The sequence below is a fragment of the Erinaceus europaeus genome, chromosome 10, assembly GCF_950295315.1.
Source record: "Erinaceus europaeus chromosome 10, mEriEur2.1, whole genome shotgun sequence".
Taxonomy (NCBI): domain Eukaryota; kingdom Metazoa; phylum Chordata; class Mammalia; order Eulipotyphla; family Erinaceidae; genus Erinaceus; species Erinaceus europaeus.
Window position 1 is genome coordinate 11,281,385 of NC_080171.1, and position 12,625 is coordinate 11,294,009.

Consider the following 12,625-nt stretch of genomic DNA (forward strand, 5'->3'; position numbering starts at 1 on the left):
GTGCGACTAATTCCTGGGTAAAAATGATGAAGAAGGCGTCTAGGAGCCATCCACGACAATGCACAACTTACTGTGCATGCGGTCCCGGTCCTGGGTTCAAGCCTCACATGGCACCTCATGTGAATGTCAACCAGGGAGCTCCACTGATTACTGCTGTGACACACCCCCCCCTTGTCTCTGCCCATCTCTCCCACCCACCTCCCTCTCTTTCTCATTCTTTGTCTCAGAAAAAAAAAAGAAAAAGAAAAGACAAACTGGACCTTGAAGACTTGCTCAGAGGCACCTCATATATGTGAAGCCCTGGCTTCACGCCTGTGACTCCCCAGGGGCCAGGTGGTGGCGCACCCCCCCCCCCAAATACTTGACATGTACGAGCTGTGCAGTCTGTTCAGTATCTCATTGTAGCAACTTGTCATATAAACGGGACAGAGGCATCAATAATTAAGTCTTCTTTCACAGACGAGGCTTGGGAGGCAAAGTGACGACCAAGGGCAGCGGCTAACCTGCTAAGAGCTTCAGAGGAGGGGGCTGGGCGGAGGGATGGCGGGTTAAGTGCAGCTGGACAGGAGTAAGGATCCTGTTTGAGCCCCCAGATTCCCACTTGCTGGGGGTGAAGCAGGTCTGCAGGTCTCTATCTTTCTCTCCCCCTCTCTGTCTTGCCCTCATTTCTCAATTTCTCACTGACCTATCCAACAACGGGGAAAAAAAGCCTCCAGGAGCAGTGGATTGGTAGTGCAGGCACTGAGCCCCAGCAATAACCCTGGAGGCAAAAAAAATAACACCAAAAAACAAACAAACAAACAAAAAGAGCTTCAATGGAAACAGATGGCTTGATTACAAAACTGGAGGTATTTTTCTTTACATCAGAACATCCTGGAACGGGGGGCTGGGTGGTGGCACCTGGTTGACTGCACACGCTACCATATGCAAGGACCTGGGTTCAAGCCTCCAGTCCCCACGTGCAGTAGGGAAACTTCTTGAATGGTGAAGCAGTGCTGCAAGTCTCTCTCTCTCCATCTCTGTTACCCCCTTCCTTCTGTATTTCTGGCTGTCTCTATCCAATAAAGATAATTTTTAAATAATCAGAAAAAATAAAAAAGAAAAGGCATAGTGCATTCAAATAAAATAACATGGCCTCGTCAGAGCAGCATATGGCATTCACTAGAAACCACAGAGCACAGGGATGTCGCGTTAGGAGCATCAAGACAACCACGGAGCCAAAGCACCGAGGGAGGGAGGCATCGGTCTTCCTACCTTTTCCAGGCCCGCTGAATGACAGCTGCTGCCTTGTTCTTTCTGCGAAACAGCTCTTTCCTGCTCCTTTCTCTCTGGATTATCTGCAGTCGCAGCTCTGCGGGGAGAAGGTCAATGCTCACACTTTGCCCGGAGAGGAGGTCAGGGGCTGGCTTGGTCTCCTTAGGCATCTGCGTGTCCTCAGACACAGTACACCTCCCCGACTTCCTGGCACCTGACCTCAGCACCTCTGAGCTCTGTGGTAGATCTGAGTCTGTCACTTTGCTTCTCGGTGCCCTGCACTGGAGAGGATTCTGCCCAGCGTGGACCACTTCACCCTTGGCACTGCCAGGCCTGCTGGCACCAGCTGGGGAGCACCTTGCTCCTCTGAGTTCCTGAGTGTGCCTTCTCTGGGAGGTACACGTGGTCTCGGGAGCTGTGTCGTGCCGCCTGCTGGACTTCCTGTGGCCATCCTGCCGTGGCTGGTGTGCCGTCACCCGGCTGGCGTCTGCTCCTCTCTCCTCAAGCCCAGCTGCTCTGGGGCAGGAGGGCTGCTTCCGGAAGCCCCTTCCCTTGTCACACTGCCGCTCGCCGACTGTCTCAACTCCGCACTTCTCGACAGAGGAGCCTCCTGGATGCCTGTTTCTTCCCTTGCTGTCAGTGGGGTTGAAGTGGACACAGGCAGCTCGTCCTTTAGAATGTTCTCTGGATGTTTCTTGGGGAGATAAGGAGAGAAACAAAGAATCCTTTTTTTTTCTAGAAACTTGGAAAAGCAGGACAATTGTTTGCTCGCATAGAATATTCAGACTTGTTTACTGAACTGCCACTCCCCTGTATGCTAATCAACTGATGATAAAAAAAAAGGGAGTCGGGCAGTAGCTCAGCAGGTTATGTGCATGTGGCGCGAAGCGCAAGGACCTGCGAAAGGATCCCGGTTCGAGCCCCCAGCTTCCCACCTGCAGGGGAGTGGCTTCATAGGCGGTGAAGCAGGTCTGCAGGTGTCTGTCTTTCTCTCCCCCTCTGTCTTCCCCTCCTCTCTCCATTTCTCTGTCCTACCCAACAACGACGACATCAATAACAGCAGCAGTAATGACTACAACAACAAGAAACAATGGAAACAAAAAGGAAAACAAAAAAAGCTCATTTAACTTCTACTTCTAAAAAATAAAAATGCTTGGGGCTGGCAGAGCACACACTTTACCATGCTCAGAGACCTGGGTTCGAGCCCCTGGCACCACATGAGGATATCACGTATGAAAGGTGCTGTGGTGTCCTTTTCTCTCTTCCCCTCGATGCCTCTGTCTCTCCCCACAGGTCTCTGTCTCTCCCTCCCACTCTATCTGAAATTAAGAAAACTAGATTCTGCGGGGAGCAGTGGGGTTGTTCAGGTGCAGGCTCCGGGCCAGGCAAGTCAACAAGTTGACCGACTTTCCCGTTCCTAGCCACAGTAGTCTGCTGGAGAAGCCAAGGCTTCCCATGAGAATGTAGCTAAGCACGCTGAGTCCACAGATATCACAGTATCACAGATAGCTGTTTATGTGTTAGCTTATTGGCCAAAGCACCAGGCAGGGCGTGCTGGGAATGAACCTAGGGCCTCTCCCAATTCAGGCCTGTGTGCCCTGCCCGCAAACACCCTGACAAAGCATGAGAACAAAAGACACCCGGGGGGGGGGGGGTGTCCAAAAACCAGAGAGAAAATTGAATACCCGGGCCGTGAGTGTGTGAGCTGATTTAGTGACGGCTTCGGCAGGCCTCGATCTAACCTGCTACAAGTTTTGTTTCATAAGTAAGTGAATTGCAGCTGTCAAGTTCTCTACAGAAAAGCAGAATTCCGATGGCTGACATTCCCCATCGAGACAGACGTACAACAACTCACCCCTTGGCAATTCTTCGGTGGACATCTGCTTTGGACTGGCACTTCTATCGGACTCACTGGTACACCTCGGACACTTTGCACAAAACTAGCAGCTTCCCTTTATGCTGCTGGGTTTCTCAAAGACTGACTGCAGCCAGCTGCCCTGGGACTCTAGGCCACACCCCGCCCCCATGCTAGGTAATGCCCACAGGAAAAAAAAATGCCTGTCGAGGCAAGTAATGCCCCCCAGAGGCAAAAAAGGTCCCCCTCAGGCCTTCCCTTGGCAGCACATTGTTTCTTGTTGCCCGCTTACATGTTCCTCCATGTTTGTGCCAGTTTCTTTCTTGAAAATGCCTGTATGATAGATATAGGTTTCTGTTCACGCCACACCCCTGATACTGTGGTCATTTAGTTAAAAAGAAAAGGGGGAATATGTTGGTATTCTTCATATTGGTTTGGTCCCCTTCCCCCCACCTCTAGGAGATTGTGGTTTAGCCCTGCTAGTTTCGCAGGTGCCCTTCTCCCTGCCCCAGGAACCCCTACAGAGTTCCAGAGTTCTTGGCGCGGCCGCGTGAGGGGATGCAGGACAGATCTGTGTGGTGGTTAGTTTAAGGGTCTCTCTCTGTCGCCAGAGCAGAAAGACAGGAGAGCACATGTTTGCCCGCTCGTAAATAAAGATTAAACTGCAGCTTCTCAGCCCAGCCATGTGTCCCCGAGTCTTTGTCTCTGCCACCGCGAAGCTAGCCTGGCCTGCTGGCGCCCCCGAATTTTAACGCCAAGCTCTGGCTTATGGTGGTGGGGGTTTGAACCTGGAACTTTGGAGCCTCAGGCATAACCATTATGCTACCTACCCTTGCCTACTCTTTTACATTTTTTTTTATTTAATGGGTTGGGGAGACAGCATAATTGTTATGCAAAATACTTGCATGCCTGGGCCTCTTGAGTTCTCAGGTTTAGTTCCCAGCACCACCACAAACCAGAGCTGAGCAGGTTCTGGTCTTTCTGTAGTGCTCTCTGATTAAAATAAAATAAATATATTTAAAATTTTTATTTATTGGGCTGGGGAGACCACATAATAGTCATGCAAATGACTTTCATGCCTGAGACTCAGTCCCAGGTTAAATACCTAGCACCACCAAAAGCCAGAGATAAGCAGCGCTCTGGTAAGAAAAAAAAATTGGGGAGAAAATTGGGGGAAGAAAAACCACAGCATCACTTTGGCACATGAAGCGCAGAGCATCTAGCTTGGGACACCAGGCTCCCACGCTCAGTGCTGCGCTCAGTGCTGCACCTCGCAGTCACTAGCCACTAGCCACTAGCCTCTTCCTTCTTTTTTTTTTTTTTTAAACAAGACAATTATCAATCATTGGATGTCAACTAGCAACCACAGTCAAATACATTTGCTTACTGTTATGGCAGAGTTCTTACCAAGGGAAATTACTGTTGAAAAATGCTTTGGTTCTTACTGATGACCACAGAACGCGAGTTCGGACCTACAGGGATGCAGAGGTTACACAGCTTCCTGTGCTGAATGTGGGCCCCAGATCAAATCGATGGGGTTTACAGTTAACAATATTTATACACTTTTCCTATATTAGGGAGCTACTCTCTTCCCTGATCCAGCTTTCTAGCCCTTTTTCCAGCCATGACATCATCTCCCCAGACAGTAACTTGGGTCCACCTGCATATCAGATGTCAGGCTCAGGCAAAAACTAATAAAGTCACAGGGCCTATGGAATATACCTAAAATAGACCTACTAGTTATTTCCAAAACGGAGACCCCAAATATTCATCTGCGATATTCCAGCCTTTAGGTTCATGATTAATCAACAATTTGTATGGCTTTATATGTTAACTATTTTTTCAGCTACCAGATTCCAGATGCTACCATGATGCCAACTGGACTTCCCTGGGCAGACAACCCACCAATGTGTCCTGGAGCCCCACTTTCCCAAAGCACTGCCCCACTAGGGAAAGAAAGAGACAGGCTGGGAGTAAGATCGACCTGTCAACACCCATGTTCAGTGGAGAAGGAATTACAAAAGCCAGACCTTCCACCTTCTGCAACCCACAATGACCCTGGGTCCATGCTCCCAGAGGGATAAAGAATAGGAAAGTTATCAGGGGAGGGGATGGGATACGGAGTTCTGGATGTGGGAACTGGGAACTGTACCCCTCTTATCCTATGGTCTTGTCAGAGTTTCCATTTTTTTAATTAAAATATTCTATTATTTTATTTTAGTTTTTATTGTTGTAGTTATTATTGATGTCATAGTTGTTGGATAGGACAGAGAGAAACTGAGAGAGGAGGGGAAGACAGAGAGGGGGAGAGAAAGACAGACACCTGCAGACCTGCTTCACTGCTTGTGAAGCGACTCCCCTGCAGGTGGGGAGCTGGGGCTTGAACCAGCATCCTTATGCTGGTCCTTGCGCTTTGCGCCACGTGCACTTAACCTGCTGTGTTACCACCTGACTCCCAGTGTTTCCATAGTATTAAAAAAAAAAAATCAAAATGCTTTGGGAATATTCAATAATTTTGCTAAGTGTAAAAAAAAAAGATAAAGGCAGGCTAGGTGGTGGCCTCTCCAGTTAAATGCACACAAGGACCTGGGTTCAAGTCTCCATTCCCCACCTGCAGGGAGGAGGCTTCCCAAGCAGTGAAGCGTCTTCCTTTTCTATTCCTCTCAGTCAGGGGAAGGTGGCACAATCTTCTTCAAATGATAAAAGAAAATAACTACCAGCTCTTAATTCTGTATCTGGCTTAGAAACAAACCTATTCTCACACAAAGGAAAACTCAAATAGTCCATAGCTAATAGGTACAACTACTCTTCGATATTGGCCAAATAAATTCTTTAAGTAGAGAAGAGATGATAAAATTTGGAACACCAGAAGGACAGGTGAAACAACAAAAAACAGACCCACAAAATAAACTACCCTTTTTCTTCTGAATTTTTTTAAAAAAAATTTTATATTTATTTATTTTTCCCTTTTGTTGCCCTTGTTTTTTATTGTTGTTGTAGTTATTGTTGTTGTTATTGATGTCGTCGTTGATAGGACAGAGAGAAATGGAGAGGAAGACAGAGAGGAGGAGAGAAAGACAGACACCTGCAGACCTGCTTCACTGCCTGTGAAGCGACTCCCCTGCAGGTGGGGATCCGGGGACTCAAACCGGAATCCTTATGCCGGTCCTTGCACTTCGCGTCCCGTGCGGTGCGCTTAACCTGCGACACTACTATCCGACTCCACCTTCTGAGTTTTTATCACTTATATTTAATCACTGAAACAAAAACCATGTTACCACTTGACACCCAAGCAATGGCATTTAAAATAGAGGAAATTTACCTAAATAGAAGTGAGGTTTCCACATTTCACTCATGGAAGTGAAACAGTAGTGCTGGTAGGTCGCACTGTAACACTCAAGACCAGCTACCAGCAAAGACTGTGAACTGTGAAATACTCGAAATACTTGAAATGAACTGAAATGAATTCTAAAAGATGTTCAAGTAGCCAATAGTAAGGCAAAGGGACATGTGACTGAGAGAGCAGAAGGGAGTAACTGAAAAGTCAATAAAGAAATGGCAGGCTTCAGGGCTGACCTAATTCCCGTACGATATAGATGTTCTATATTCATCCACGAAAAGAGTCAGCAGTCCACGGCCCGTGGTGTCAGAGAACAAAGACAGTGTACATACCATGGGGCTTCCTGGGGTCTTTTCCCTGAACGTCTGGGGGAGGGTGCTGCTCCTTCTGGGCGGCTCTCCGTGGAGACCCTGAGGATGCCCTGCTGGCTGCCTGCTCAGGGCTCTGGGCTGCTCTGCTGGACAGGGGCAGTTTGCTGGAGGCTGAATCCTGCCTCTGGGGCTCTTTCTGGCTGCTGTGCAGGCTGGGAGGGGTTTGGGGCCTACAGGAATCTGGGCTCAGCCTTCCCTTCTGCTGCTCTGCCTCTCTTCGCTTGTTTTCTTCCTCTCGCTTCCTGAAAGCAAAGAAGAAGAGAAAAAATGAGAAGCATTACCCACTCAAGTGTTCCTTGAATGGGCACATGGGATTTAAATTCTATGAGGCATTCTATCACATTGCAGTAAGGACTTGGAAATGCACAGTTTCCCGCTAGACTCTGCTTCAAGACTTTTGGCTCAAAAGATGATGAAGCTGAAAAGAATCTTAAAGGCTGAGCTCTGCCCTGTTTTAAGACACACATGCCAGAGCATGACAAAACCCAAGGAGTGTGTGCCGAAAGCTTGTGTGTGACTCCTAGAATGGCATGCTACCACTGCCCTTTTGCTCCTGGTCTAGAAAACCCTGCAGAATGCAAATGAGAGTGACCGCACGGGGATAATAATAATAATAATAGTTGTTATTATTATTATTAGAAAAGGCCACTGAAAAACCTTTATGGACCGACTAGATGAAAAGACTGCAGTCTTTCACAACTGACTGTAACTGTAAGCTGGCACATTTCCTTCATTCTCCTCTAGCAAAGGAAAGTAATATGGAGGGGCCGGGTGGTGGCGCACCTGGTTGAGCACACGTTACAGGGCACAAGGACCCGGGTGTGAGCCCCCGTTCTCCACCTGCAGGGGGAAAGCTTTGCAAGTGGTGAAGCAGGGCTGCAAGTGTGTGTGTCTTTCTCTCTTTCCCTGTCGTACCTTTTCTCTCTCGAATTCTGGCTGTCTCTATCCAATAAATAGAGATAATTAAAAAAGGTGGGGGGGAGTACAGTGGGTTAAGCGCAGGTGGCGCAAAGTGCAAGGACCAGAGTAAGGATCCCAGTTCGTCTGTGAAGTGTCTCCCCACCTGCAGGGGAGTCGCTTCACAGGCGGTGAAGCAGGTCTGCAGGTGTCTGTCTTTCTCTCCCCCTCTCTGTCTTCCCCTCCTCTCTCCATTTCTCTCTGTCCTATCCAACAATGATGACATCAATAACAACAACAACAATAATAACTACAACAATAAAACAACAACAAGAGCAACAAAAGGGAATACATAAAATAAATATTAAAAAATTAAAAAAAGAAACTAATATGGAAAGAGTGGACTAATTTCCCTCCTTTGAGTTTGAAAAAACAAACAAAAACACCTTATTTTTTTTCTTTTTTTTATATTTATTTTACTTATTTATTCCCTTTTGTTGCCTTTGTTGTTTTATTGTTGTAGTTATTATTGTTGTTGTCGTTGTTGGATAGGACAGAGAGAAATGGAGAGAGGGAGGGGAAGACAGAGAGGAGGAGAGAAAGACAGACACCTGCAGACCTGTTTCACCGCCTGTGAAGCGACTCCCCTACAGGTGGGGAGCCGGGGTTCGCCCGAGATCCTTACGCCGGTCCCTGTGCTTTGCGCCACCTGCGCTTAGCCCGCTGCACTACAGCCCGACTCCCAAAAACACCTTATTTTAAAATGCAAGTTGGAGAGAGACAAAACTCTGATTTACAGTGGGGCTAAGAACTGAACCCGACCGAGTCCTCTGAGTCTCAGGCATGAAAGCCTGGCAAACTCCCATTGTGTTACCTTCTTCATAGTTCTAACACCTTTGACAGTGTTTGCTTTATACACAACAGGAACCCAATAAATAATAGGCGATAAAAATGATGTCCTTTGGGTCAATGTCATCTCACTATAATGTTGAGAAGAAATCAAAATCGGGGGAGTTGGGCGGTGGCGCAGCGGGTTAAGCGCAGGTGGTGCCAAGCCCAAGGACTGGCGTAAGGATCCCGGTTTGAGCCCCTGGCTCCCCACCTACAGGGGAGTCGCTTCACAGGCGGTGAAGCAGGTCTGGTAGAAGAATGTTGAAGATCGTTTATCTTCATGGTGAGCCATGTTCCAAACGTGGCCTATTCTTTAATAAAGTCTAGGGAGTATCAGGAAAAAAAAGCAACGCATTCTACTTTCAATGAAAAAAAAATGAAAGAGAAAAAAAGATCCTGTCCCCAACATAGCAGGCAACACTTTAGCATGGCAAAATCTGAATGTATCAAATAATATCCTTTGCTGTTTTTCAATTATCTCAAAGGAAACTGGCCAGACAATAGCTTTGGATGGTTTGCCAATTAGTCTGGCTTGCACAGTCTTTCCAGAGCAATTTTTTGCAGTTCCCTAGAGGCTGATAGCTTAAGAAAATCAGCCTGGGGAATCACATTTTCTGCTTCAACTCCTTGCAGCAGGGGGTCAAGAGGATTTTAGGTGATAAGCTGAGTTGTCTCACCCACCCAGGGAAGGACACACTTAGTGGGCATTTTGCTGCTGTCAATCTCTGAAGGGCTCTTGTAGGGGAGCGAGGTGCTCCAGAGTCCTCCAGAACCAGTTCTCATACTAAAGATGGAGATTTCTATGAATTAGTAGCTTTTGATGATAACGCAACCAGAAAAGGCTCAACAAGCAGCTAAATGATGGAAAGATTGCTTGACATGCAGAGAATCTGCCTGTGGGCCGTAACTGCAAGGACGGGGACTAGGACTATATATGTACAGATGTGCCAGTGCTCCTGAGTCTGAATTCCAGAAGTTGTCATTTTTGTTTCTACCCCAGAATGTGGCTTCCACAGAAAACGTATTTGTTTAATTTTGACCAAAAGGAGTTAATCTTATCAGACGCCACAGACATGAGCAGGCTCTTTCCTATCCCATGACTGTTCAAGTTTCCACTGCTATGAGGACAGGGGCTAGAAGGCTCGAGGGATGTGATTAAAGTGCCTCCCACAGAAAAGTCTAGTCCATCTGTCCTATTGCTCTCATTTAACTGGGTAATGACTAGCTCATAGTTCTGAGACTGGCTAATTTCTGAGCTCTGCTATGTCAGCTTTGAGAACAACAGGAAGCTTGATTTAAACTATGCCTTAGAATTGACAGTGGTGAGTTGGTATCACACTCTCTCTCTCTTAATCTTTTATATTTATTTATTATTGAATAGAAACAGACAGAAATTGAGAGGGGAAGGGCAGATGGAGCAGGAAAGAGACAGAGAAACTCCTGCAGTCCTGCTTCACCATTAGCGAAGCTTTCCCCCTGCAGGTGGGGACCAGTGGCTTGAACCCTGGGTCCTTGTGCACTGAAATGTGTGCACTTAACCAGGTGCACCACCGCCTGGCCCTGCTTGGTACCACTCTTAACAGTCACTGGAAATAATGGTGCAACTGACTTAAGAACTGGTTGGGTTAGGTGGGATTCCTGCAGACAATATATGATTGGGTTGTGTTTTCTGATCTAACTTCCTATTCTGTGACTTTCAATAGATGAATTCAGGCCATTGACATTTATTGAATTATAGAATGAAAATATTTTAATACCATTATTCTAAAACTGTAGAGTGTTCTGATATATGATGCGTTTATGATGATGTGATTGTTTATAAGAGACTTTTCAGAACTTCTTGCAGGGCAGGCTTGGTAATAGTTGATCCTTTCAACTGTTGCTTGTCAGAGAAGCATTTCTTTTTCTGTTTGTATGCCTCCATCTAGTGTGAATGACAGTCTAGCAGGATACAGTAGTCTTGGTTCAACAAGACAAATACAGACTCAAAGTGAAAGGATAGAAAACTATCATATGGAAGTGGGGCAGTAGCACAGCGGGTTAAGCGCATGTGGGCAAAGCACAATGACCAGCGTAAGGATCCAGGTTCGAGCCCCCGGAGTCGATTCACAGGCAGTGAAGCAGGTCTGCAGGTGTCTGTCTTTCTCTCCCCCTCTGTCTTCCTCTCCTCTCTCCATTTCTCTCTGTCCTATCCAACAATGACAACATCAATAACAAAAATAACTACAACAACAATAAAAAAAAAAACAAGGGCAACAAAAGGGAAAATAAATAAATAAATATTAAAAAATTTAAAAAGAAAAGAAAACTACCATACAAGCCTTTGGTGGACCACAAAAAGGGGAAGGAACAGCTTTTCTCAACCTGACAAGATAGACCTTAAAATAAATAAAAATTTAAAAGGTAGAGATTGATGTTACTTAATGCTCAGAATATCAGTCAATCAAGAGGACTTAGTGACTATTAACATCTATGCACCCAATGAGAGGCCATCTAAGTATATCAAACATCTACTGAAAGGGCTACAGCAATATATTAACAGCAACACAGTCATAGTAGGGGATTTCAACACCCCTTGGATGATAGACCAGAAACTACCAAATACTTAGAGGAAAATCTTGGCAGAACTCTTTTCCATCTAAATTTTAAAGGCATCTTCAATGGAACAAATCCAATTACAAAAAAAAAAAAGTCGAACAATAAACGCAAAGCAGGACTTGGAATGGGTCTGGTGTGCTGCACCACAGTAAAGGACCCTGGGGGAGGGGAGGAGGGTTCAGGTCTTGGAACATGATGGCATTGGAGAATTTAGAGGGAAGTTGAATTGTTCTGTGGAAAACTGAAAAAGTGAACAGGAGTAGTTGGCATAATGTTTATGCAAAGAGACTCTTATTCCTGAGGCTCCAGAGTCTCAGGTTCATGGTGAATTCACCTTCTTTACCCCATCTTGGATGGAGCTTGAAGATATCATGTTAAGTGAGATAATCAGAAACAAAAGGATGACTACAGGATGATCTCACTCATATGCAGAAGTTAAGAAACAAGATTAGGAGGGAAAATTCTTAAGCAGAACTTGGACTGGAGTTGGTGTACTGCACCAACGAAAAAGACTCTGGGGTGGGGGTGTGGGGGGGTGTGGGGGAGAGTTCAGGTCCTGGAACAGGATGGCAGAGGACCTAGAGGGGGCTGTATTGTTGTGTGGAAAGCTGAGAAATGCTATGCAGGTACAAACTATTGTATTTGCTGTTGACTGTAAAACATTAATCCCCCAATAAAGGAAAAAAATGGAAAAAATGGTGGTCAGGAGCAGTGGATTCATAGTGGAGGCACCAAGCACCAGAGATAACCCTGGAGACAAAAAGGAAGCAAGGAGGGAAGGAAGGAAGGAAAGGAGGGAGGGATGGAGGGAGGAAAGAAGGAAGGGAGAAAGACAAAGAGAAAAAAAGCATACAAAGTGTTGGTATGAGACCCCTTCTGTTTCATTTGGTTTAAATCCCCCTGCTTAACACTATTCTATTTACATAACCACTGCATTCTATTTACATGGCCTCTGTTAACAAGCACCACCCTCCCTCCAGGGCATTGGTGGTTTAGTGGTAGAATTCTCACCTGCTCCACCCCCTCTCCTTGTCACACCCTGATCCTCTCCTTGTCACACTCTGATTTTCACCAGTCACTTTTCTCTCCACCCTCTCTATGTCACATCCTGTTTCCACCCTACTTGGCAAGTACATATAAAGACAGCATTGTGAGTTTTAGGGTACTTTAGTTTAGTTTAGCTTAGCTCGTCTTAGACTGTGCTGCGTCCTGCATGAATAAAGAGATACTGCCTACAGCTCAACCACGAGTCCCTGGTCGTCTGTTACCTGCCCCCCGTGAAGCCAGCTCGGCAAAAACAACAACAAAGAACATCAAAATGAGAGGAGGTTGTTTCAGGCAGAGGACAGAACATGAACAGAGGCATGCCACCGATTGCTCATAGATTCAGAAGAAATCTCAGAGCCCTGATATGGATAT

The 12,625-nt window shown here is 46.2% G+C and overlaps 1 protein-coding gene across 4 annotated transcripts in view; it reads right to left on the bottom strand.

Annotated features, from left to right (window-relative positions):
- Positions 1-889: 889 nt before the first annotated feature.
- The window catches only part of INVS (inversin), a 146,514-nt gene continuing 134,778 nt past the window's right edge, over positions 890-12,625 (bottom strand). The window contains exons 12-13 of one of the 4 annotated variants that reach the window (XM_060199098.1): positions 6,782-7,062; positions 890-1,948 (exon numbers count right to left, since the gene is read on the bottom strand). In XM_060199098.1, the coding sequence (XP_060055081.1) occupies positions 1,251-1,948; positions 6,782-7,062 (979 nt within the window). In that variant the 3' untranslated portion in view covers positions 890-1,250. The remainder of the gene's footprint in view (positions 1,949-6,781; positions 7,063-12,625) is intronic. The other 3 variants (XM_060199100.1, XM_060199099.1, XM_060199097.1) reach the window with 3 other exon arrangements.